Source organism: Mustela nivalis (genome assembly GCF_964662115.1).
Source record: "Mustela nivalis genome assembly, chromosome: 19".
Classification (NCBI taxonomy): Eukaryota; Metazoa; Chordata; class Mammalia; order Carnivora; family Mustelidae; genus Mustela; species Mustela nivalis.
In genome coordinates this window covers 16,109,698-16,137,079 of record NC_139038.1, presented here as the reverse complement: position 1 = coordinate 16,137,079, position 27,382 = coordinate 16,109,698, and the positions used below count along the sequence as shown (strand labels likewise).

At 41.9% G+C, this 27,382-nt stretch overlaps 1 protein-coding gene across 8 annotated transcripts in view; it reads left to right on the top strand.

Moving 5' to 3' along the window:
• ITGAM (integrin subunit alpha M) overlaps positions 1-27,079 on the top strand; it is a 44,395-nt gene extending 17,316 nt beyond the window's left edge. For 3 of the 8 annotated variants that reach the window (XM_082714289.1, XM_082714295.1, XM_082714292.1), the window contains 22 exons: positions 11-84; positions 5,713-5,842; positions 6,128-6,270; positions 12,264-12,404; positions 12,498-12,707; positions 16,038-16,168; positions 16,263-16,426; positions 18,084-18,238; positions 18,335-18,466; positions 18,650-18,723; positions 18,954-19,095; positions 19,191-19,313; positions 21,917-21,996; positions 22,261-22,344; positions 22,680-22,755; positions 23,297-23,404; positions 23,608-23,691; positions 23,845-23,958; positions 24,045-24,146; positions 24,583-24,693; positions 25,414-25,522; positions 25,813-26,491. In XM_082714289.1, the coding sequence (XP_082570415.1) occupies positions 11-84; positions 5,713-5,842; positions 6,128-6,270; positions 12,264-12,404; positions 12,498-12,707; positions 16,038-16,168; positions 16,263-16,426; positions 18,084-18,238; positions 18,335-18,466; positions 18,650-18,723; positions 18,954-19,095; positions 19,191-19,313; positions 21,917-21,996; positions 22,261-22,344; positions 22,680-22,755; positions 23,297-23,404; positions 23,608-23,691; positions 23,845-23,958; positions 24,045-24,146; positions 24,583-24,693; positions 25,414-25,485 (2,450 nt within the window). In that variant the 3' untranslated portion in view covers positions 25,486-25,522; positions 25,813-26,491. Of the gene's footprint in view, positions 1-10; positions 85-5,712; positions 5,843-6,127; positions 6,271-12,263; positions 12,405-12,497; positions 12,708-16,037; positions 16,169-16,262; positions 16,427-18,083; positions 18,239-18,334; positions 18,467-18,649; positions 18,724-18,953; positions 19,096-19,190; positions 19,314-21,916; positions 21,997-22,260; positions 22,345-22,679; positions 22,756-23,296; positions 23,405-23,607; positions 23,692-23,844; positions 23,959-24,044; positions 24,147-24,582; positions 24,694-25,413; positions 26,492-26,527; positions 26,756-26,861 lie in introns of those variants that run through there. The other 5 variants (XM_082714290.1, XM_082714293.1, XR_014306434.1 and 2 more) reach the window with 4 other exon arrangements.
• The last annotated feature ends 303 nt before the right edge of the window (positions 27,080-27,382 follow it).

Sequence of the window (27,382 nt, the reverse complement as noted above, 5' to 3'; positions counted from 1 at the left end):
TTCCTCTCAGGTACTCAGACAGGGAGTACCAGCTCCTTTGAGCATGAGATGTCTCAGGAAGGCTTCAGTGCTGCCGTCACCTCTGTAAGTGGTCCTTCATTAAATTGGGATTGGGCAAGAGGTTTGGTGGCTTTTATCTGCAATGAGTACCTGTTGGGAGGCATTTCTTTGATGGGGAGCAGTGGTCCCTTTTCTTTTCCTTTTTAATCCTGTTTTTGTTGTTGTTGTTGTTGTTGTTGTCATTGAGGGTATATGACACAGATATGGATATATGATAAGATTTTAGCTTCAAGGGGTGCCTGGGTGGCTTAGTGGGTTAAAGCCTCTGCCTTTGGCTCAGGTCATGATTCCAGGATCCTGGGATTGAGCCCCATATCAGGCTCTCTGCTCAGCAGGGAGCCTGCTTCCTCCTCTCTCTCCCTGCCTGCCTCTCTACCTGTAATCTCTATCAAACAAATAAATAAAATCTTAAAAAAAATATTTTAGCTTCAAGTGTAAGACATAAGGATTTGATATATGTGTATATTGTGAAAACATCACTACAATAAGTCTAATTAATATGTATCACTACATATGTCACAAAAATTTTTCTTTTGATGAAAACTTTAAGATTTATTTTCTTTTTTAAATTAAAAAATTTAAAAATTCTTTATTTAAGTTCAATTTAGTTAACATATATTGTATTATTAGTTTCAGGGGAGGAATTTAGTGATTCATCAGTTGCATCTAGCCATCCTCAGTTTATTTCCTTAAGCTCAGCAGCTCAGCATCTCTTCGCTACCCTCTCTATTTTCATCTGATTTCATTTTTCCTTTGCTCCTTCCCTTCCCCTATGTTCATCTGTTTTATTTCTTAAATTATACATGAGTGAAATCATACTGTATTTGTCTTTCTCAGACTTATTCCACTTAGCATAATACTCTCTATTTCCATCCATGTCACCCGAAATGGTAAGAGTTCATTCTTTTTAATGGCTGAGTAATATTCCACAGTATGTCTTCATCCATTCATCTGTCACGAGACATCTGGCCTCTTTCCATATTTTGGCTACTGTGAACATTGGTGGCTATAAACATTGGGGTTCATGTGCCCATTCAAATCACGATGTTTGTATCCTTTGGGTAAATACTGACTAGTGCAGTTGCTGGGTATAGTGTAGCTCTATTTTTCACTTTTTGAGGAACCTTCCTACTGTTTTCTAGAGTGGCTGCGCCAGTTTGTATTCTCACCAACAGTGTAAGAGGGTTTCTCTTTCTTCACATCCTTGCCAACATCTATTGTTTCCTGAGTTGTTCAATTTTTTTTTAATTTTTTATTTTTTATAAACATACATTTTTATCCCCAGGGGTACAGGTCTGTGAATCACCAGGTTTACACACTTCACAGCACTCACCAAAGCACATACCCTCCCCAATGTCCATAATCCCACCTCCTTCTCCCAAACCCCCTCCCCCAGCAACCCTCAGTTTGTTTTGCGAGATTAAGAGTCACTTATGATTTGTCTCCCTCCACTCTGGAAAATAGCATGTAGAGCATTTTTGAAATGTTCTGTTAGCCACCTGGATGTCTTCTTTGGAAAAGTGTCTATTCATGTCTTCTGCCCATTACTTTCTTTTCTTTCTTTCTTTCTTTTTTTTTTTTTTTTTACTATTTTATTCCATTTTATTTTTAATTTTCCCCCCCAAAGATACATTTTTTTTTACTTATTTTTTTTTAATTTTCAGCATAACAGTATTCCTTGTTTTTGCACCTCATGCAGTGCTCCATGTAATCCGTGCCCTCTCTAATACCCACCACCTGGTTCCCCCAACCTCCCACCCCCGCCGCTTCAAACCCCTCAGATTGTTTTTCAGAGTCCATAGTCTCTCATGGTTCACCTCCCCTTCCAATTTACCCCAACTCCCTTCTCCTCTCCATCTCCCCATGTCCTCCATGCTATTTGTTATGCTCCACAAATAAGTAAAACCATATGATAATTGACTCTCTCTGCTTGACTTATTTCACTCAGCATCATCTCTTCCAGTCCCGTCCATGTTGCTACAAAAGTTGGGAATTCGTCCTTTCTGATGGAGGCATAATACTCCATAGTGTATATGGACCATATCTTCCTTATCCATTCATTCGTTGAAGGGCATCTTGGTTCTTTCCACAGTTTGGTGTCCGTGGCCATTGCTGCTATAAACATTGGGGTACAGATGGCCCTTCTTTTTATGACTTCTGTATCTTTGGGGTAAATACCCAGGAGTGCAATTGCAGGGTCATAGGGAAGTTCTATTTTTAATTTCTTGAGGACTCTCCACACTGTTCTCCAAAGAGGCTGCACCAACTTGCATTCCCACCAACAGTGGAAGAGGGTTCCTCTTTCTCCACATCCCCTCCAACACATGTTGTTTCCTGTCTTGCTAATTTTGGCCATTCTAACTGTGTAAGGTAATATCTCTATGTGGTTTTAATTTGAATCTCCATGATGGCTAGTGATGATGAACATTTTTTCATGTGTCTGATAGCCATTTGTATGTCTTCATTGGAGAAGTGTCTGTTCATATCTTCTGCCCATTTTTTGATATGGTGGGTATTATAGAGGGCACGGATTGCTTGGAGCACTGGGTGTGGTACAAAAACAATGAATACTGTTATGCTGAAAATAAATAAAAAAATAAAAAAAGAGAAAGATATGAATTTAGTGCTATTGTATTATCTGTAAAGTTGCTATTTCTGTAGATTGTTTCTGTTCCTTTCTGGTCTTTGTTACCATTGGGCTCTCTCTTCACTCAAAGGATCCTCTTTAATATTTCTTGCAGGGTTAGTTTAGTGTTCACAGATTCATTTAATTTTTGTTTGTACTGAAAGTCTTTTTTTCCCCCATTTTTAAAAATTAATTTATTTATTTTCAGCATAACAGTATTCATTATTTTTTCACCACACCTAGTGCCCCATGCAATCCATGCCCTCTCTAATACCCATCACCTGGTACCCCAACCTCCCACCCCCCCGCCACTTCAAACCCCTCAGATTGTTTTTCAGAGGATAAGGAAAATGAGGTCCATATACACTATGGAGTATTATGCCTCCATCAGAAAGGATGAATACCCAACTTTTGTAGCAACATGGATGGGACTGGAAGAGATTATGCTGAGTGAAATAAGTCAAGCAGAGAGAGTCAATTATCATATGGTTTCACTTATTTGTGGAGCATAACAAAAAGCATGGAGGACATGGGGAGATGGAGAGGAGAAGGGAGTTGGGGTAAATTGGAAGGGGAGGTGAATCATGAGAGACTATGTACTGAAATTCTTTATTTCTCCTTTCATTTTGAATGACAGCCTTGCTGGATAAAGTATTCTTGGCTGCATATTTTCCCCATTTAGCACATTGAATATATCATGCCAGTTCTTTTTGGCCTGCCCTGTCTCTGTAGGCATGTCTGCTGACAACCTTATGTTTCTACCCTTGGAGGTTAGGGACCTCTTGTCCCAAGGTGCTTTCAGGATTTTCTGTTTATCTCTGAAATTTGAAAAATTCATTATCATATGCTGATGTGTTGGCCTATTTTTATGGACTTTTTGGACTTGAATGCCTGTTTCCTTCCCTTCAGATTAGGTTCACAGCTATAATTTGTTCAAATAAGCCTTCTGTCCCTCTCCCTTGTTCCTCATCTTCTGGGATCCCTACTATCAAGCTGTTACTTCACTTTATGGAACTGCTGAGTTCTATTTAAGTATGCCTTTATTGTTCAGTAGTTTTCTTTCTCTCTTTTTAGAAGATTTTATTTATTTGACAGACAGAGAGAGAGTGAGAGTACAAGCAAGGGGATCAGCAGGCAGAGGGAGAAGCAGGCTCCCTGAGGGAGCCTGATGTGGGAATTGATCCCAGGATTCTGAGATCATGATGTGAGCTGAAGGCAGATGCTTAACTACCTACCCAGGTGCCCTCTTTCTCTCTTCTTTTCAGTTTCCTTATTTTTTGTCATCTTATCTTTTATATCACTGAGTTGTTCTTCTGTCTCATTCACTCTAATTTTTATAGCCTCCATTTGGGACTGGTTCTTGGTAATAAGATTTATTTTCTTAGCAATTTCAAATATACATTACAATTTAGCTAACTATACTCACTATGCTTTATATTGCATCCCTGCATTTATTTATTTAATAACTGGAAATTTGTACCTTTTGACCACCATCACCCATTTTGCCTACCCTCCCAACTCATTGCCTTTTGCAACCCCCAATCTGTTCTCTGCATCTATATAATTGAGTTTTGTTTTGTCTTTAGATTCCACATATAAGGGAGATTATACCCTACTTGTCTCTCTCTGACTTATTTTTCTTAGCATAATGCCTTCAAGGTGGGCACATATGTGTTGTTACAAATGGCAGGATTTTCTTTTTTATGGTCGAATAATATTCCATTGTATTATATATCACATTTTCTTTATTCATGCCTTGATGGATAGTTAGATTATTTCCATATCTTGGGTATTTTTAAATTTTTAATTTTTTTTTTTAAATTTTTAATTTTTAAATTTTTTCAGTGTTCCAAGATTCATTGTTATGCACCACACCCAGTGCTCCATGCAATACATGCCCTCCTTAACACCCACCACCAGTCTCACCCATCCCCCCATTCCCCTCCCTTCCAAAACTGTCAGTTTGTTTCTCAGAGTCCACAGTCTCTCATGCCTTGTCTCCCCCTCTAATTTCCCCCAATTCACTTTTCCTTTTCTTCTCCTAATATCCTCCATGTTATTCCTTATGCTTCACAAGTGAAACCATATGACAATTGACTCTCTCTGCTTGACTTATTTCACTCAGCATAATCTCCAGTCCCGTCTGTGTTGCAACAAAAATTGGGTATTCATCCTTTCTGATGACTGAGTATTGTTCCATTGTATATATGGACCATATCTTCTTTATCCATTCATCTGTTGAAGAGCATCTTCACTCTTTCCACAGTTTGGCGATTGTGGCCATTGATGCTATGAACATTGTGGTACAGATGGCCCTTCTTTTCACTACATCTGTGTCTTTGGGGTAAATACCCAGTAGTGCAATTGCAGGGCCATAGGGTAGCTCTATTTTTAAATTTTTGAGGAATCTCCACACTGTTTTCCAAAGTGGCTGCATCAACTTGCATTCCCAACAACAGTGTAAGAGGGTTCCCCTTTCTCCACATCCTTGGCTATTGTTTTTTTAAATTATTTTTTTCAAGATTTTATTTTGAAAGAGAGAGTGAGTGAGTGTGAGTGGGGGGAGGGGCAGAGACAGACGGAGAGAATCTCAAGTGAATTCCATGCTGAGCATGGAGCCAAACGTGGGTCTCAGTCCCACAACCTCAAGACCATGACCTGAGCTGAAATCAAGAGTTGAATGCCCAACTGAATGAACTACCCAGGGGTCCCTGTGTCTTGGCTATTGTAAATAATGCTTCATGAACGTGGGGTATCTCTTGATTTAGGGTTTTCATTTCCTTTGGATAAATACTCAGAAGTAGGATTGTTGGATAATTTGGTAATTCTATTTAAAAATTTTTGAGGGACCTCCATTATGTTGTCCACAGTTGCTGCACCAAATTGCTTTGGATATTTGGGGTCTTTTGTGGTTCCAAAAATTTTAGTATTGTTTGTTCTATTTCCGTGAAAAATGCTATTGGAATTTTGATAAAGATTGAACTGAAGTTGCAGGCTGCTCAATCTTGTTCTACCCTGTTTCCCAGAATGGTCTCTTGCTAGGTGCTGTGGGAAGCTTTGACTGGGCTGGTGGAGCCTTTCTCCATGTGTCAGAGGATAAATTTACCTTCATCAACACAACCAGGGTAGATTCAGACATGAATGATGCTTACTTGGGTAAGTGGAAAGGGCAGGGTAACTTTAAGAAGGGGTCAGGATATGGCCTAATTCAATTAACATATATATCATTGGCTCTTTTTGGACCCTTGGAATAACTGTAAGGACAGAAATTTCAAAATTTCAATTTAATTGTGTTAACAAAGGGGAATATAGTGCAGGGTCCAGTTATCCCAACCTACTAAGCATGGGGCTACTGCATTGCCCCTACTTAAGGGATAGGTCTCTCAGAGGGAGCAGGGTCTGTGAAGGAAACACTTACCTTCTCCAGATCACCATCTTCAGGTTATGCTGCTGAAGTCATCTTGAGGAGCAGGGTACAAAACCTGGTTCTTGGTGCACCTCGATATCAGCACACTGGCCTGGTGGTGATGTTCAGAGAGAGTGCTGGTACCTGGGAGAGCAGTGGTGTTATCAAGGGCAGCCAGGTAAGTGCAGAGCACTTCCCTAATACTCTTTGAACTTCCCCATGATCCAGCAACTATGAGGTCAGACAGGTCACCTCAGAGGAGGAGTTCAGACATACTCCAGCTAAGCCCCTGCTCAGTGCCTGAGCAGCCCTAGGGGTTTGAATTTTTGAGTATCACTCCTGCAAAAGCAGTGTGATTTCATCTTATGTGGAGTATCTTATGTGGTATGAGAGGCAAAAATTTCTAGTTCCAATTATCCTTGCAAATTCCTGAAATAGTACTGTGCTCATGATGCTGTGTCTGTAGTTCTGTGTGTATTCCTTTAATTTTCATCACTGGCTCACCGGTAATTAATGCATCATATGTGGATGAAACCAATTTAGTCTGTTTTTCATAATTCTTTGCGATTACTCAAATTCTTCAAATGGTCTTTTCATAGGTTTTATCCACACAAGTTGACTGTTGATGGCATAAGTGCCTGACACATACAAGGGGTGGGGTGGGGGAGAATGTGTAGGGAATTCCAGGAAGCCGACTGTGGGTGTGATGCTACTTCTCTGTTCTGTGTGTGTAGTCTGAGATCACATGGAGAAGGATAGCTAGTGAACTCTTTCACCACACACAGGTATTACACATGCAAATTATAGTCAGCGGTGATAAATACTTAAACTGGAACAGTCTGGGTGTTATGAGAGCAAATGGGAGGGGCGTCCACAAAGGAGTATTGGGGAAGGTTTCCTGGAGAAAGTGATAGTTCAGGGGAGGAACTAGAGAAGTGAAGAATGGGGAAATAAAGCACCGAAGAAGGGAGAGCGCAAGAGAGAGCTCAGGGTGTGCATGTTGGGGTTGGGGGGTGTGGGTGAACACACTGGGAGCAAGGGCAAGAAAAAGATCAATCTCAGATCTATCCACTCCCTCCGTTTCTACTGAAATCAGCCTGGTCCAGGCCATCATCATGTTTCCTGTGGACCTAGCTGTAGCCTTGCTGGTCTCTCATAGGCTCGTGTTGTCTCCCTCTAACCCATAGAGGGAGGGTGACCTTTCCAAATGAGAAACTGTTTATATCAATCTGCAGTTTAAAACTCTTTGTTGACTACAGAGCAATATTTAATAAAATTTTAAGTCTATACAAATAGTACTTATAAAAAGGATAATACATCATGATCAAATGTGGTTTATCCAGGAATGCAAGGCTTGTTCAGTAGTGCTGAGAAATGGGCAAGCTGATTCTAAAATTCATATGGACATGCAAAGGGCACAGAATAGCCAAAATAATCTTGAAAGAGAAGAATTTCCAATTTCAAAACTTACTGCTGATCTACAGTAATTAAGATGGTGTGGTACCAGCAAAAGGATAGGCCTACAGATCAATGGAATGGAACTGACAGTCCCGAAATAAATCTATATGTCTGCAATCAATTGATTTTTGACAAAGGTACCAAGTTCATTTAATGGGGAAAAGTAATCTTTCAACAAATGGTTCTGGGTATTTGGATATCCCCTGCCTCATGATATACAAAAATTAACTCAAAATAGATAAAAACCCAAAGGCAAGAAATAAAGCTATAAACCTCTTAGGAGGAATCACATTAATTTTTGTAAACTTAGATTTGGCAGTGATCTTTTTCCACTTTTCTGGATTTAAAAAAATTTAAAATCAATTAATTAACATAGAGTGTATTATTAGTTTCAGGGTTAGTTTCTCTGCTGAGCAGAGAGTCTGGTCCTCCCTCTCCCTCTGCCCCCCCATCTACTCATGCTCTCTCTCTCTCTCTCTCTCTAATTAATAAATAAACAAAACCTTAAAAAAGTCCAGCTAACATCACACTAAAAAATAGAACTTTTACCCCCTAAAATTGGAAATAAAACAAGAATATTCACTTTCATAAAGAAAGGATGAAAAAGAACAGAACAAAAAAGGAAAAGAATATAAAATAAAATAAAATAAGTTGAAACCAGAGGGAGATAAACCACAAATGACTCTTTTTAAATTTTTTAAAATTTTATTTTAATTTTTCAGTGTTCAGTGTGAACAAAGATTCACTGTTTATGCACCACCCCCAGTGCTCCATGTGATCTGCGCCCTCCATAACACCCAGCACAGGCTCACCCGTCCTCCACCCTCTCTCTCCCAAAACCCTCAGTTTGTCTCTCAGAGTCCACAGTCTCTCATGCTTTGTCTCCTCTCCGATTTCCCCCAATTCACTTTTCCTTTCCTTTTCCTAATGTTCTCCGTGTTATTCCTTATGCTCTGCAAGTGAAACCATAGGATAATTGACTGTCTTTGCTAGACTGATTTCACTCAGAATAATCTCCAGTCCCATCCACGTTGATACAAAAGTTGGGTGGGTATTCATCCTTTCTGATGGCTCCGTAATATTCCATTGTATATATGGACCACATCTTCTTTATCCATTCATCTGTTGAAGGGCATCTTCACTCTTTTCACAGTTTGGCGATTGTGGCCATTGATGCTATGAACATTGGGGTACAGATGGCCCTTCTTTTCACTACATCTGTATCTTTGGGGTAAATACCCAGTAGTACAATTGCAGGGTCATAGGGTAGCTCTATTTTTAAATTTTTGAGGAATCTCCACACTGTTTTCCAAAGTGGCTGCGCCAACTTGCATTCCCACCAACAGTGGAAGAGGGTTCCCCTTATGGAGACATGTCTTGAAGTTGCTGTGGCTGATGTCGAAGAGGTTACTGCCTATGTTCTCCTCTAGGATTTTGATGGATTCCTGTCTCATGTTGAAGTCTTTCATCCATTTTGAGTTACTTTGTTTATGGTGTAAGAGAATGGTCGAGTTTCATTCTTCCATACATAGCTGTCCAGTGAAGACATACAAATAGCTAGGAGACGCATGAAAAAATTTTCATCATTAGCCATCAGGGAAAATCAAATCAAAACCACATTGAGATACCACCTTCACCAGTTAGAATGGCAAAGATAAACAATGAAGGAAACAACATGTGTTGGAGAGGATGTGGAGAAAGGGGAACCCTCTTACACTGTTGGTGGGAATGCAAGTTGATGCAGCCACTTCAGAAAACAGTGTGGAAACAATCTGAGGAGTTTGAAGTGGTGGGGGGTGGGAGGTTGGGGTACGAGGTGGTGGGTATTATAGAGGGCACGGATTGCATGGAGCACTGGGTGTGGTGAAAAAATAATGAATACTGTTTTTCTGAAAATTAATTAATTAATTAATTAAAAATTAAAAAAAATCTAAACACAAAGATGTAAAATAGCTGTCTTGCTAATTGCACTGAGTATATAATTCAAAATAATAAATTGTAAAATTAGAGCAACAACAACAACAAAAAAGAAAACAGTGTGGAGATTCCTTAAGAAATTCAAAATAGAGCTACCCTATAACCCTGCAATTGCACTACTGGGTATTTACCTCAAAGATACAGATGTCGAGAAAAGAAGGGCCATCTGTACCCCGATGTTCATAGCAGCAATGGCCACGGTCGCCAAACTGTGGAAAGAGTGAAGATGCCCTTCAACAGACAAAAGGATAAAGATGTGGTCCATATATACAATGGGATAGTACACCTCCATCAGAAAGGACGAACACCCAACTTTTCTATCAGCATGAATGGGGCTGGAGATTATGCTGAGTGAAATAAGTCAAACAGAGACAGTCAATTATCATATGGTTTCACTTGTGGAGCATAAGGAATAACATGGAGGATATTAGGAGAAGGAAAGGAAAAGTGAATTGGGGGAAATTGGAGGGGAAGACAAGGCACGAGAGACTGTGGACTCTGAGAAACAAACTGAGCAATTTAGAGGGGGAGGGGAATGGGGGTTGGGTGAACCTGGTGGTGGGTGTTATGGAGGGCACGTATTGCATGGAGCACTGGGTGTTGTACATAAACAATGAATCTCGGAACACTGCATCAAAATTTATGATTCATTTTATGGTGACTAACATAACATAATTAAAAAAAAGGAAAGATACATTTAAGAGAATGAACAGACAAGCTACAGACTGGGAGAAAATATTTGCCAATTTTCCTTCTTTTTTAAATTATGTAGCTGACAAAAGACTTATATCCAGAATATATAAAAGATTCTCAAAAACTCAACACTAAGAAATTAAACAATCCAATTAAGAAGTAAGCTAAGTTTTTTTTTTTTTTTTTTAGTATATGTGCTGCCAAAGTGAGCACAAGCTAAATATTTTTTTAAAGATTTTATTTATTCGTCAGAGAGTAAGAGAGAGCACAAGCAGGGGAAGCAGAAAGGGAAGGGGGAGAAGCAGGCTCCCCACGGAGCAAGGAACCTGACGTGGAGCTTGATCCCAGGACCCTGGGATCATGATCTGAGCGGAAGGCAGACGCTTAACTGACTGAGCCACCCAGGCATCCCAGTAAGCTAAATATTTTAACAGACACTTCACCAAAGAAGATACAGAGATGGCAAGTAAACACATGAAAACATCCTCCATGTCATTAATCATTACAAAAAGGCAAATTAGAATGACTATTAGATACTATCACATAGCTATGAGAATGATTAACAGAAGGTAGTAAACTGGCAATATCAAGTCCTGGCAAGGATGTGCAACAACTAAAATCCTCATACATTTCTGCCTGAATGAAAAATGGCATGCCTACTTTGGAAACAATTTGTCAGTGTCTTACAAAGTTTAATATGCTGTTACCATACTGGCAATCTCACTTTGAGGTATTTACTTAGGAAAAACAATAACAGATGTTCACATGAAAACCTGTATGTGAATGCTTCCAGTGGCTCTATTCATAATTGCTAAAAACGAGAAACAGTCCAAGTGTCACTCAACTGGGGAATGAATAAACAAACTGTGGTACATCCATATAATGGAATATCAGAAATATTGGAAATAAAAAGGAATGGACTACTTATATATGTAACAACCCGACTGAATCTTAAATGCATTACTCTGGGTGAAAGGAGCCAGACATGAAAGGCTACATACTATACAATTCCATTCATACAACATTTTGGAAAAGGAATAACTTTAGGGACAGAAAACAGATCAGTGGTTGCCAGGGTTGGTGTTGGAGAGAAGAGGTTGGTTACATTAGAACATGGAATATTTTGGGAGTGATGAAACTTGTATCTTGATCATTGGTGGTGGTCACATTACTTCATGTATTTGTCAAAACTTACAAAACTGTACTAAAGAGGCTGAATTTTATTGTATATAAATTACTCCCTAATCAACTTGACCTAAAGACAAAAAAATCCTACTGACTTTAGGTGAAAGCTTAAATGCCTTTATTGGGCAATGAGTGAGGCCTTCATCAATGGTGTGTGGTGCAGAAATCAGATTGTATTGACTCATGTCTTGACATCTCTGGCGCTTTTCCTTCCTGGAACTTGCCCCACTTTGAAATTGCTAAATACATCTCCCTGTTTGTCTCCTGCTCCATGGAGAGCCCTGGAAAGCACTGTGTTTCCACGACTCAGTCTCATGCTCAGCAAAGAGCAAAACTTCGTAAATGAATGAACAAATGAGTGAACGAATGAATGACTAAATGGATGAGTCTTGTGGGTAAATTCTACAGATTGAACATATTTTTGTTTTTTGGAAACATACTTTAAAAATTATTTTAAAAGATAGACAATACTGCTCAATACCATGCAAAAAAAATTCCTGCAGGAAGTTATTTTTAACTTAAGCCAGTTGATTCCTTGCTAGCCAGACGGTCAACATTGAAGATATTCTGTATTCTCTCCTAGGCTTTTCTGTGTAGTTTCCAATTCAACTTCTTCCTTGCTGTACTAATCATCTCCCTGGAACGCCATTGTTGGCCAATACTCAGCCCCTTCCCATCACCTCTCTAATATTTTCCTCTAGCTGACAGTGCGTTCAAATGAGAATTTGAATCATAAAGAAAATAACATCTGCTTCTAAGTCCTTTCCCCAGCTGGTATGATTTTTTCCTCACAGGGAGAAAACACTCACACATTGATTTTGGTGGCAAGAGATGTGATCCTGGGCTCATCTCTTTCAGATCGGCTCCTACTTTGGGGCCTCCCTCTGCGCTGTGGATATTGACAAAGACGGCAACTCGGACCTGGTCCTCATTGGGGCTCCCCAGTACTACGAGCAGACAAGGGGGGGGCAGGTGTCTGTCTGCCCCTTGCCTCGGGGGGTGAGTGGCTCCTGGAGCCTGGGCTGGGTGTGACCTGGGTGTGGAGTTGAGGAGTTGCCTGGGTTGGGACTTGACATTCTTTTTATTCAACAGAGGGCTAAGTGGCAGTGTGGGGCTATTCTCCGCGGGGAGCTGGGCCACCCCTGGGGCCGCTTTGGGGCAGCCATGACGGTGCTGGGGGATGTGAATGGGGACAAGCTGACGGACGTGGCCATCGGGGCCCCAGGAGAGCAGGAGAACGAGGGTGCTGTCTACGTCTTTCATGGAACCTCAGGGCTAGGCATCAGCCTGTCCCATAGCCAGGTGAGGTCGGGTCGCTGTGCCCATCATGTCAGTAGCCTCTTTGTTGATCTGTTCCTTTCTCATTCAGCACCCCCATGGCTGCCAGATCAATTCTCCCAATACTACTATTCAGAACCTTTAAAAGTAATAACACATTTTATGGAAATTCTTGCCACGACTATAGGAGGCGCATGGGACATCACCACTCCCACTTTATAGATTAGATGAGGAGATTAAAGCTCAGAGGTTGTACCTGACCAGCTGGACGTGTTGGGATGTAGGCATTGTTTTCTTCTGAATCTCAGTCAATCTTGGTAGGGAGACCAATAGTCCTGTTTTGCTCAGATCTGTCCTAGTTTTAGTTCTGAAAGTAAGAAGGATCTTGCTCTTAGTTTAATGCTGCTCTTGCTTTCTTGATGTTATTAATTTTTGAACAAGGTGTTCTGCACTTTTATTTATTTATTTATTTTTGGTACTGGATCCTGCAAATTATGCAGCCCATCTTGGTAGTTGGCCACTTGAAATTTTGGTTGCCACAACTGGTTTCCTCTCTGAAATACCTCCCTGTTACCTGCTAGATGGAGTCCACTATGTAGAGGGACTCCCACAGTCTGGTTCCTTCCCGTCACCACCATCACACCCACTGCGCTTCCACCCTTGGGTCTCTGGCTTTTTTCCCGCTTCACATTTTTCTTAAGTGTTTTTCCTTCCAGTCCCTCCATAGCACCTGCCAGATCTCTCATGCCAGAGGTTCAATCTTGTCAACATAATGAAATAACCTGAAGGATTTAAAAAAACACAGATGCTTAGGCCCTGCTAGTATGGGTTCTAATTTAATTAGTCTGGAGTTGGTGCCCCAGCTATCAATAGAAATTTCCAGCATCTTATTTAGAAAATTTTCAAATTTACAGGAAAGTTGAAGGAACTGTATAACGAACACCCATATATTTACAACCTAGAATCTACAGTTAACATTGACCATTTATGTTATCACACATCCATTTTTTAAAATTTCTTTTTTTTCTGTTTTTATTTATTTATTTTTTCATTTTATTTTCAGCATAACAGTATCATTATTTTTTCCCCACACCCAGTGCTCCATGCAATCCATGCCCTCCACAATACCCACCACCTGGTACCCCGACCTCCCACCCCCCGCCCCTTCAAAACCCCTCAGATTGTTTTTTTATAAATTTATTTTTTATTTTCAGCATAACAGTATTCATTATTTTTGCACAACACCCAGTGCTCAGATTGTTTTTCAGAGTCTACAGTCTCTCCTGGTTCACCTCCCCTTCCAATTTCCCTCAACTCCATTCTTTGATTCACTCTATTTCTATCCATCCATGAGTCTATCCTGTTTTTTAATGCATTTCCAAGTAAGTTACAATGCCCTTAACTACTTAAGTACTTAACTAGAATTCACTACTTAGAATATCTAGTTGGATATTCTAGTTAAATATATCTAGTCAGAATATCAGTAATTAGAATTCAATATTTACTGACTGTTGTTTTTAAGATAACATTTATAGACAGGAGATGCACAAATCCTTTGCCATTCAATGATTTTGACAAATGCATACATCTGTGTAACCCACATTCCTATCAAGATATAGAACATAATTACCACTCCAGAAAGTTCTCTCCTGCCACTATCCAGTCAGTTTCTGACACTGCTCTATTAGAAAGGAAACCACTGTTCTGATTATTTTCCACCATAGATTAGTTTTACTCATTCTAGAACTTCATATAAATAGAATAGTATATACCATGTAGGCTCCAGCATTTTATTTATTTATTAAAAGTTTTATATCTTTATTATTTTATTGGGTCTTTAAAATTTTATTTAAATTATAGTTAGTTAACATATAGTGCAATATTGGTCTCAGGAATAGAATTCAGTGATTCATCACTTACATGCTAAACCCACTCTAGTATTTCAAAGGTGTTTGTTAGTTGCTGGGAGGGCTAAGAGCCGCGGCCTTTCTTCTCTCTGCGCCATGGAGCCCCTTTCCACCATTGTGTGACTCTTATAATTAGGCCTTTTTTCACTCACACCTGCTGCTTCTCTGTGTATCTGGGGTGTGAAGGCTCTAGTTTTACTTTATCTTCAAAAAAAGATCATTCTGTCCTTTTCTGCTGTTCTACTTATCCTATCCTGTTCCACTGTTTGTGTTTTGTCTCGCTTTTTTTCTATGGTTAGGGAGGAGGGTGGTTAGTGTTAGGATAAGTAAGCATGCTGTGGCTTTCCCAGCTACTTAATTTTACATTATGCTTAATTACAAAACAAAACTTCCTCCCAACAGAATACCATAAATTTTTCTCAAAAAACTTCGAGGCATAATGTGCATCCAGTAAACACACCCATCTTAAGTGATGAGTTTTTACGTGTCCGTGAAGTTGCGTAAGCACCGTCTAGACTAAGATTTGGCACATTCCCAGAAACTCATCCTTCCTCATCCTTCGATTCAGTTGAGAAAATCACTTTTTAAAAAACTGAGGTAAAATATACATGACATAAAATTTACCATCTTTAACCACTTTTCAGGTGTGCAATTCAGTGGTATTAAATGCATAACAAAAATCACTTTTAAAATTTCCTTTAAATTTATTTGGCTGTTATTTGTAGAGTGTTTTTTTAAAATTTAAATTTAGTTAGTCGACATATACTCCATCACTAGTTTCAGATTTAGTGTTCAATGATTCATCAGTTGCACCTTCCACCCAGTGCTCATCACATGCCCTCTTTAATGTTGCACATAGATTAAAGAGTGAAAATTATTCTTAAAGTATCATTATGAAAAATAACAATCACCACACTCACACAGTAACTTCCTCTTTATTTTCTCTTCTCTTGAAACTTCTTGCAGCTCTTTCAGTGATTCTCCATAATTTTCAATGACATGATTTTGTTGCTGCTTCATTATTGTTTTAACGTTGACTTCCCATTGTGGGAGGTGAAGACTGACCTTGCTTTCAGAAAGCTTGCCACCTCTGACCTTTTGCCCTCTTGCTCCACTCCTTAGATGAGAATTTTGGTAAGATCAGTATTCAGTGTTTGCATTATCCTGACCATGTGAAAAGATTCAGCTTAGTCAAATAGCATGCTGTGTCATGTCTTTCCTGTAAAACTTTGTTTTTCTTGGAAAACCTGGGTAATTGATAGAAATTTTGGTTGTCATCTCAAGGCTGTGGTCTAAAGCTGAATAATGCCTTAATTTCCTTGAGAAGCTGTAGGAGATGCGACCAAAGTGGAGCCCAGACAATACGTCCTGGGGTCACTCTGGGCAATTGAATCACACACTTTCCTATTCTTTCCCACTCCCTTTCTCTCCCCCTTTCTACCCTCAGAGGATTCAAGGCTCCCAGGTCTCCCCCAGGCTCCAGTATTTTGGTCAGTCACTAAGTGGGGGCCAAGACCTCACAATGGATGGACTGGTAGACCTGGCTATAGGGGCCCAGGGCCATGTGATGCTGCTCAGGTGAGAACTTCTTTTAGAGCACACCCAATATCTTCTCTTTAAGAAATGGCTTTATTGCCTGAAGGCCCCTGATGGCCCTCTGGTGTCCCTATAGATCCCAGCCTGTGCTGCGTCTTGAGGTGACCATGGAGTTCACACCCAAGGAAGTGGCAAGAAATGTGTTTGAATGTCATGAAAAGGTGGAGAAAGGCCAGACTGCTGGAGAGGTCAGAGTTTGCCTCCATGTTCGCAAGAACACACGGGACCGACTAAGAGCAGGTGAGGCTGGGTAGGTAAGTCTGAAAGGGTTAAATGACTAGAGACATTGATGGGTGGACCACTCCAGTCCTCCCAGCCTTCTTTCAGTTTAGAGCAAACTTCCAGACAGGTTTTGGCAGGCTTTTATAAGCTTGGCTGGAGTGACAAGGCACTTCTCTGGCTGGGTGGAGAGCCCCAGCAAACCCCACCAAAAAGTGAGTATGCAGTACTCCCTTACTCTCTCAGTTCTCCAGAGAAGCAATGGCCCCACACCTGTGAACTAACCAGGATTTTTTTCAAGCTCAAGAGATGACTCATTTAAATGGGAGTTTGGGTTGATGAAGCTAGACACAAATTCACAAAACATTCAAACATGCATTTTTTCACAACTGACTTGACTTTCTCCTTATCTCTATTCTGAAAAAGTAGCACTGTGCTTGGTATGGAGGAATTGTAACGGTGGTACTAGGGAAAAATGGGAAGGAAATAAAATTAGGTTTCTAGCAGTAATCTTACAGGGCTGAGGAGATAGCAGTCAGTTTCGGGCAGCCAGCATGGCAAGACACTGAGAGCAAAATGTTGGAGAGTAGAGAATTGCATAGAAGGTGCAGTATAAATTCCTCTCAAGTCATTGGCTGAATTCTTAAGCCATGTATGTCTAGGTCAGGACTCTAAGAAACTCAGTAGAAGATAGCAGCTAAAGAGTTGAGTAGAAGTTGAACTCTCCAGTGCTGAGGAGACAGAAATGTGAGAGAGAGATTGGTAAGCAACTTGGTCTTTCTATTGGAACAATGTCTATTCAGACCAGCAACCAAGAGAAACAGTAGATAATAGAAATAGACTGATAGGTGATTCAGGAATTAGTTATTAGGAATTTAAAAATAACTACAGTGAATATCTTCAAGAAAAAAGAGGAAGTGGTGAAGTTTAGAAAAGACCTGGAATTCATAAAACAGATTAAAATGGAAATATAGCACTGAAAAATACAGAGACTGAAATTAAGAGCTCAATAAATACATTTAATAGGTTAGAAGCAGTATCGAGAATTGGTGAACTGGAAAATAAATCAACTGAAAATATTTCAATTAACACACGGAGAGAAAAAAGGATGAAAAATACCGAGAGAAATCACAAGGCATATGGAACACAGTGAAAATTTAATAAATATATAATTGGAATTCCAAACAGAAGAAAGAGAGAGAATAAGAAACAACAAAATAGTGGTAACACATTTTCTAAAACTGATGAAAGACATCAAGATTCTCTGCCAAATCAAAGAAGGATAAATATAAAGGAAACCATACCATAGTATATTATACCGATGTATAAGACATTATATATTGTACCATACCAAAGCACAAACTTCTGAAGACCAAAGTAAAGAAAAAAGTTGAGAGTTTCCAGGAAAATATACTTAATATTTTAGGATGTAACAGAATAACTGCCATTTATTGAGCACTTGCTATGTAGCAGGCATTGTGCTAAATGCTTTATGGACACTATTTCATTTAACTTTCACCATGAAGAAGGTACAATTATTATTCTCAAATTAAAAATAAGGAATGGAGATTCAAAGAGGTCATATATGGTTGGAGAGCAATAGATATGAACCTCAAACACATGCTTGTTTGACTCCAAAGCTGGCCTCCTCACCACCATGCTGCCCTGCCCCCCTCAGGAGAGATCCAGAGCATCGTTACATATGACCTGGCTCTGGACCCAAGTCTCCCACATCCCCGAGTTGTCTTTGATGAGACAAAGAACAGCACACGCAGACAGACAAGGATTTTGACGCTGAATCAAGAATGTGAAAGCCTAAAGCTACTATTAGTGGTGAGCAAGAGATGGCCACACTTCTGGGTCCTTCAAGCATGGGGTGGGCTTGGGAAGCTGAGGAAGGCAGACTCTTAAACCCCTGTTATCTCTCAGTATTGTGTAGAGGACTCAGTGACCCCCATCATCCTGCACTTCAACTTCTCTCTGGTGGGGAAGCCTTTGCCCTCATTCAAGAACCTCCAGCCATTGCTGGCTGTGGATGCTCAGAGACACTTCACAGCTTTGGTGAGTCCTCAACTTGTGGTCCTGCAGGAGCATGGAAGGGACCAGAGGCCAAGATCACTGAAGCACATTTTATTTCATTTCACGTAATTTTATTTCAATAATTGGTTTTATTGTTTCATTTCACATCATTTCATTCTTTCCTTCCATCATATTCTCTCTCTCTCTCTCTCTTTTTTTTGGTAGTTTCCCTTTGAGCAGAATTGTGGCAGTGACGGCATCTGCCGTGATGACCTCAGCATCACCTTCACTGTTATGGGGTGAGTTTCTTTTCCTCACTGCTACCTGCAAATCTGCACCACAACCTGGTGCTTTGTTCTTCTCCAGGCCTGTAAGGGAGCCTGGCACAGAGCAGCTGCTTCAGAGGTGTTTGTGTGGCTGCCCCATCCCCTGTCCTCTCTCTCCAAGCATCTGTGCCTCCTTCCCACCAGGGCAGACTTGCCACATGGAAGCCCTCAGCATCTCATGGCCTGGCTTATTCTTCCCACAGCCTGGATGCCCTGGTGGTGGGTGGTCTCCGAGACTTCAACGTGACACTGACTGTGAGAAACCAGGGTGAGGACTCCTACAGAACTCAGGCCACCATCTTCTACCCACCTGGCTTGTCCTATCGGAGGGTGTCGTTGGCCCAGGTAACCAAATCCTTGTCAGGCTCTGTTTGACTTTATTTTCCCTGTCTCTCCAGTGGGTGCTTGACATCGCTACCTCTGTCTCCCTTGCCTTCCAGAAGCAGCTCTCCTGGAGACGCTGGCGCCTGATTTGTGAGTCTGAGGACTCCACCAATGGGCCTGAAGGCTTGAAGAACAGCAGCTGCGGCATAAACCACCCCATCTTCCCAAACTCCTCAGAGGTCAGGCTGCTGTCCTCCTGTCTTTTTCTCTTTTGTTTTCTCCTGAATTCTTCTCTCTCTCTTCTTGGCTCTTATTTTGAAAGATAGTTTTATTGAGATATAATTGAATTCACCCATTTCAGGCACACAGTTCAATGGCTTTTAGTTAATACAGAGTTAATACATTCATCGCCATGATCGATTTTAGAATTTTTTTTTACCTCAAGAAAACACCCTGCTCTCCTTAGCCATCAGCTCCAGTCCTGTCATTTCTCCAAGCTCTAGGCAGCCAGTACTTTGTTTCCCGCGTCTAGATTCACCTATCCGGGACATTTCGTGTAAATGGGTTTATACAGTATGTGGCCATGTTTCCAAGGGTCATCCACGTTTGCAGCATGTATCAATACTTCATTTCTTTTTACTGCTGGATAGCAGTCTGATATATGGATGCACCACATTTTTAAAAATTTCTTTTCAGCGTAACAGTATTCATTGTTTATGCACCACACCCAGTGCTCCGTGCAATCCGCGCCCTCTATAATACCCACCACCTGGCTCCCCCAACCTCCCACCCCCCACCCCTTCAAAACCTTCAGGTTGTTTTTCAGAGTCCATAGTCTCTCATGGTTCTGAAAGACCCGCGGATCCCCTTACCCAAGAATCCAACACTGCCACTGGATGCAATCAGCAAGAGGTTCTTTATTGTTACGCAGGCGCCTGCGGGTGGTCAGCGCACGCCTGCGGGTGGTCAGCAGCTCCTGCTAGCTGAGCACACCAGGCTGGGGTGGTGCAGGATTTTTATAGACAGGTACAAACAAGTCCCGGATGGGACGGGGCCGATTGGCTGACAATGTGAACATTTGAAAAAAAGGCATACTCGGTGTTAGTGGATTGGCCCTGGAAGACCCCCACGCGCGAAGAAAAAGGCGGGAAGGGGAAACAAAGAGGGGAAGTTTTAATCTTATTACTTCAGCAGAAAGACATCCTATCTACGTGACTATGCAGCCCCCTTGCCTACGTGACTATGCCCCGGCTATTAGGAGAGGGTATCTTGTTCAAACAGGAGTCAAGTGTCATGCCCTAAAAACCAAGCGGTTACAGAAAGGCAAAAGAGCAGTTACATTGAATTCAACCCTGGGGGAAGGGTCTTTTCATTGCAAGGGGAGGAGGGGTACTTTTACACAACAAAAGAGCAGTTAATTACTTAACGACGAGGGGGGGGGTCTTTCAGTTCACCTCCCCTTCCAATTTCCCCCAACTCCCTTCTCCTCGCTAACTCCCCATGTCCTCCATGCTATTTGTTATGCTCCACAAATAAGTGAAACCATATGATAATTGACTCTGCTTAACTTGTTTCACTCAGCATAATCTCTTCCAGTCCCGTCCATGTTGCTGCAAAATTGGGTATTCATCCTTCCTGATGGAGGCATAATACTCCATAGTGTATATGGATGCACCACATTTTAAAAATTAACATGTACTGTATTATTTGTTTCAGGGGTACAGGTCTGTGAATCAGCAGTCTTACACAATTCACAGCACTCACCATAGCACAGACCCTCCCCAGTGTCCATCACCCAGCCGCCCTATCCCTCCCCGCTGCCAGCAGCCCTCAGTTTGTTTCCTGAGATTAAGAATCTTTTAGGTTTTCTCCCTTCCTGGTCCCATCTTGTTTCACTTTTCCCTCCCTTCCCCCCACGAACCCCCACTCCTGCCTCTCAAATTCCTCATATCAGAGAGATCATATGATGATTGTCTTTCTCTGATTGACTTATTTTGCTTAGCATAATACCCTCTAGTTCCAACCATGTCATTGAAAAAGGCAAGATTTCATTTTTTCCCCAAGTGATTTGTTTTTCTTTTTTTTCTTTAATTTAAAAAAATTTTAAAAATATACATGTATATATGTATACATGAGTATATATGTAAATACATGTATATACGTATGTATATATACATATACAGATACATACATGAATAATATAGTTATATATGTAAATACACCTATTCATATATGTATAGATACATATATATGAATACTATGCAGCCATCAAAAAATGAAATCATGGAGGACATGGGGAGTTCGAGAGGAGAAGGGAGTTGGGGTAAATTGGAAGGGGAGGTGAATCATGAGAGACTGTGGACTCTGAAAAACAATCTGAGGAGTTTGAAGGGGCGGGGGTAGGAGGTTGGGGAACCAGGTGGTGGGTATTAGAGAGGGCACGGATTGCATGGAGCACTGGGTGTGGTGAAAAAATAATGAATACTGTTATGCTGAAAATAAATAAAAAAATGAAATCTTTCTGGAATATCTATCTATCTATAGATATATATATGGAGATTATATATGAATGGATAAATATGGATATATATATCTATATATATGTGTGTGTATATATATATCCATATCTTTTTTTATCCATTCATCTGTTGATAGACATCTAGGTTCTTTCCATAGTTTGGCTATTGTGGACATTGCTGTTACAAACATGAATCTTTAGGGTAAATACCCAGTAGTGCAATTGCTGGGCGATGCACCACATTTTATTATTCATTCTTTAGTTGATAGACATTTGGGTTGTTTCTTCTATTCTTTTCACTGTCTCTCTTTTCTCTAACTCCAGGTCACTTTTACTATCACATTTGGCGTGGAATCTGATGCTTCCTTGGGAAACAGACTACTCCTCAAGGCCAATGTGACCAGGTGTGCTGAGTCAGCTTCCCCACTTTGAGGTCCCAAAGCCCTCCCCAGTGTGGACCACTGCCCTCTCTCCCCACTGGTTCTCCCTTCAGCTCATTCATTCACTCATTCGTTCAGTAAATACCAGCTGAGCGCCCACCATGCACCAGGCTCTGTACTCAGTGCTGCTGGTGCGACAGCATGGATAAGACGTGTGTGGTTCCTGCCCTTACATAGATTATAAATTCGTGAAAAAGATATACAAGAAAGCTCTCTGTTTCCCTTCAGTGAGAACAACACGACTAGGACCAACAAAACTGAATTCCAGCTGGAGCTGCCTGTGAAATACACTGTCTTCGTGGTAGTCACCAGGTGCTGGCTTCTAGGGCTTTAGCCCTGCCTTTACCACTGGGCCAAACATGGCCCATTGTGTATTTGTGTGTGCGCGTGTGTGTGTGTGTGTGTCTAGCATCTGTGAGCATGGGTGTGTATTTGTGCATGTGTGTGTGCATGTGTCTGCATTGCCCAAGCTAGTACATTCTGTGTGTCTGACGTGTCTGGCCCCCTATACACCATCCCACTGGCACTGTCTCAGGGCAGCCTTACCCTTATGTCTGTTTATTCCCTAACACACTTAGCCCAAGACCTCCTCTTAGGACACATTTGAAGTCCTGACACCTCCTTTACTTTCTTCTTTCTCCCATCAGCCATGAGGTCTCCACTAAATATCTCAGCTTCACAGCTGCAGAGAAGACCAGCCGCATTATAGAGCACAAGTATGAGGTGGGTAGCTGAGAAGGAAGCCAGGGAGGGAAATCAGTGGGATGGGCATGTGATAATGGGAAATAATGGCGGGAGGCACGCATCAGATGCTTACTACGTGCTGGGCTCTGTTGCAGGCTCACTTTCATTCTGTACACACCCAGGACTGCGTGCGCATGCGTATACACACACACACACACACACACACACCCACACACACACCTCATTTTATCATTACAATGATTCTTTGAATCAGGGACTGTCATTATCTCCAGTTCGTAGATGGAACAAATGAGGCTCAGAGAGGTTAACAGAACACAGCCATGGACTCACTGCTAGTAGTGGAAGAGCCACTACTTAGTACCAGCCTGTCTGGCTTTCAAATGTGTGTTTAACCCCTACCGTCTTCTGACTCCCAGAAAGCATCAGGAGGCAGGCTGCTCGGGACTGCGAGGCCTTATTAGGTGTACGGGGCTGTCAGGAGTCGGGAGGCCGACTCTGGGTGCTGGTGGGAGCAGAAGGGCAGAGTGCTGATATCCACCGCCCTCCTCCCACTGTGCAGTTCAACAACTTGGGGCAAAGGAGCCTCCCCATCAGCGTGGTCTTCTGGGTGCCTACCAAGCTGAACCAGGTCACTGTGTGGGACAACCCTCAAGTCACCTTTTCCAAGGTAAGTCTAGCTGGGCTTGAGGAGTGACCCAACTCCTACCACCACAGCCCTGGTCTTTCCTAAAATCTCTGGGTTTTTTTGGTTGTTGTTGGATTTTGGAGCCATTTTGACCCTCTCCTGGACCTTGGCCATTTCAGTCTCCTTGATGGTGGACCCATGAGCCCTCATTTTCTGTCCTTCTCACAGTGTCTCTCTTTCCTTAGAACCTTTCCAGCACTTGTCACAGCAAGGAGTGGGAACCCCCTCTTTCTGATTTCCTGGTGGAGCTTAAGAAGACTCCAGTTGTGGTGAGAATAACCCTAACCCAGCTTTAGGGACACGTGCAGACTCAGCACTGTTCCTTTATTAGTGCTGAGTACCGCCTGCCAACAGTGTGGATTGGGTGCATGGATATTTTCTGTATCCAGCTTAGTCATTCCTGCCCTCTGCTCTCTCCCCAGAACTGTTCCATCGCTGTCTGCCAGAGAATCCAGTGTGACATCCTGACCTTTGGCATCCAGGAAAAGCTCAATATCACCCTCCAAGGCAACCTCTCATTTGACTGGTATATCAAGGTACGTGAGGGCCAAGGCTCAGCTGGGCACAGACACGATACTCCAGGGGGCCCACAGGTCCAACGTCCATCCTTTCTCTCCCATAGACTTCAACACACTACCTTCGGGTTGTGAGCACAGCAGAGGTCTTGTTTAATGATTCGGAGTTTGCCATGCTTCCAGGACAGGAGGCATTTCTGAGGGCTCAGGTATTTTCCTCTGACCCAGAGGGACTATGGGAGGCAGGAGAGGAGGCTGGGCTCGTGGCAATCTCTAGGTAAAGCGATAGAGTGAGACAAGGGAGGAGGAGACGGAGGAGGAGTGAGGGGGTGCCCGGGTGGCTCAGTGGGTTGAGCCTCTGCCTTCGGCTCAGGTCATGATCCCAGGGTCCTGGGGTGGAGCCCCACATTGGGCTCTCTGCTTGGCAGAAACCTGCTTCCTTCCCCCTCACCCTCTGCCTGCTGCGCTGTTTACTTGTGATGTCTCTCTCTCTCTGTCAAATAAAGAAATAAAATCTTTAAAAAAAAAGGAGGAGTGAGGGTCCAGGGAGGGACTAGTCATTGGGTTCAGGGAGTGCACAAGTTCTGACGGGGGAACCCCTAGAAATCTGAAGTTCATCATTACCCCTCTCTCCCTCTGCCACAGACAGAAACCAAAGTGGAGCCAACTGAAGTGCACAACCCTTTACCACTTATAGTGGGCAGTTCAGTGGGGGGGTTCGTGCTTCTGGCCCTCATCACCGCTGGACTGTACAAGGTATCCCTTTTCCTGTCTGCTCCCTTCTCCCGCACTGCTTCTTACTCAGCAGCTCGTTACTGGCTTTGACTCCCACCAAGTCACAGAGTCTGTTTCTTCAGCTATAAAATGAGTGTCAGTACCATTTTGTGAAGGTAATTGGGTATTAACCCAATATATGTAGTACACTTAGAATGGTCCCTGGTATAGAATGACCACTATAAAGGTATTAATTTTGAGGAAGTGGTGATGCAACATGGGGGCTTAAGTGGGTAGGAGAAGAATCAATGAAACAAGATGGGATTGGGAGGGGGACAAACCATAAGTGACTCTTAATCTCACTAAACAAACTGAGGGCTGCTGGGGGGAGGGGGTTTGGGAGAGGGGGGTGGGGTTATGGACATTGGGGAGGGTATGTGCTTTGGTGAGTGCTGTGAAGTGTGTAAACCTGGCGATTCACAGACCTGTACCCCTGGGGATAAAAATACATGTTTATAAAAAAATAAAAAAATTTAAAAAAAGGTATGAATTTTCCCTTCTCCTTCTGTATTTTATTTCTTTTCTATCTTTCCTGTCTCTAGCGTTAATGCCTCTCTTTCCCTGCCCCATTTCCCCCAGGTCTTTAGAGTCTGCCACATTTTTCTTTGTGCCTCCTGATCTCTGTCCCCCTCCTGGTTTGCATGGCCTTCACCACTTCCCTGGCTTTGTTGGTCATTACTCCCTTTGTCTCTGCCTCCGCAGCTTGGCTTCTTCAAGCGGCAGTACAAGGACATGATGAGTGAAGCTGGTCCCAGTGCTGCCCAGGCCCAGTAGCAGCTCCTTCCCCATCGAGTGGCCTCTCCTGCAAGAAGTAAGACATTGGTTAGACCTACAGTGCAGGTCCTCAGGCTGTTGGACAGATTCATGTATTAGGGGAGTGGGGTGGTAGCAACTCATTCAGGAAAGAACAGCTTGGACTTCCATTCATGTGTGTATATGTTTGTTCAAGTGTGTGTACAAGCATATGCATGAGTTGTATGCATGACTCAGATGTCTCTTGGAAGGGGATGAGTGCTTTCAGTACAACCTCTCAGGAAGAAGGGAATTGCTTGAGATTCCTTACATGTGGGTGAAGGTACCATTGGACCTTCCTTCTGACAGAGGTGATGGCAGCTTTTGTGGGTGAACATAAAGGGAAATGCAACAGATTCTCTTCAGGAAGAGAGACCTCCTTTCATCGGCAAGGACATAGACCTGCGGGAGCCTGTTCAGTTGGGTGGAGACCACACTGGAAGAATCATGGTGGAGTCAGGGTCTGGTCAGCCACCAGGAGCCTGTCCACCCATTCCACACTTGAGCTATATAAGGTCCAAGGAGCAGCAGTGGTGCACCTCCCTTTATCTATGTATTTACTTACTATTTTAATGTTATTTTTATTTTTTGGATAGATAAACCCATCTGTTAAAAAAATCAAAAGATGTGCAAGCATTTGTGGTGAAGTTTTCCTTCATTCTGGTCCCCACAGCCTTTCAGGTCCCTCCTAAGGGGCTGTCAAGGTTGTGTGTATTTTGGGGTCTCCTTCACAAAGATTCTAGGCATATGCAAACACATACACAAATACAAGGTTTTTACACAAATTATAACATGTTATTTATACTGTTCTGCATCTTGCTTTATTCATTAATATAGCTCAGATGTTTTATATCGATACATAAAGCATTTTTTCATTCTTTTATACAGCTGCATAGTGTCCCTTTGTGTGGGTGGGTCATAATGTATTTAACCGGTTTCCTTTGATATTCCCAACCTCTAGCAAATAAAAACATGGTGAATTAATAAATTGAATATGTTACTTTTGCATATGTATAATTTATAGGTTTTGTTCTCAGAAGTTTGAGTTCTCCCAGAAGTAAACCCAAGATAATAATTTGAGTGACACTGAAAAGGGGTAGGTGGTGGGAGGTTGGGGGAACCAGGGAGTGGGTATTGGGGAGGGCACGGATTGCATGGAGCACTGGGTGTGGTGCAAAAACAATGAATACTGTTACTCTGAAAAGAAATAAAAGAATGTAAAAAAAAAAAAAAGAAATGAAAAAAAAAAAAGAATTTGAGTGAAAGAAGTTTATTTAAGAGTGTCCCTAAGAGATAGGGGAGGGATGTGAGCTGGGAAGGAAAGTATATTTAAGAGACACCACCGTGTATCCCTGCAGAGTCACCTCATTGGGAGTTCTGGGAGACAGTAGAATGGAAACCTCAGCATTGTTCCACTTGAAGACAGAAGGAACTGGAGTATGTCTATGGTTGGCCCTTGAACAATGCTGGGATTAGGGGCACTGATCCCTCATGCCATTGGAAATCCATGTATTTGACTCCCCAAGAACCTAATTACTAAGCCTTACTGATAACATAAACAGACACCTAATTTGCATATTGTGTGTATTATGTATTCTTATAGTAAAACTCAAGAAAAGAAAATGTCATTAAGAAAATAGGGGGCGCCTGGGTGGCTCAGTGGGTTAAGCCGCTGCCTTCGGCTCAGGTCATGATCTCAGAGTCCTGGGATCGAGTCCCGCATCGGGCTCTCTGCTCAGCAGAGAGCCTGCTTTCCTCTCTCTCTCTGCCTGCCTCTCCATCTACTTGTGATTTCTCTCTGTCAAATAAATAAATAAAATCTTTAAAAAAAAAATTAAAAAAAAAAAAAAAAGAAAGAAAAGAAAATAGGGGCGCCTGG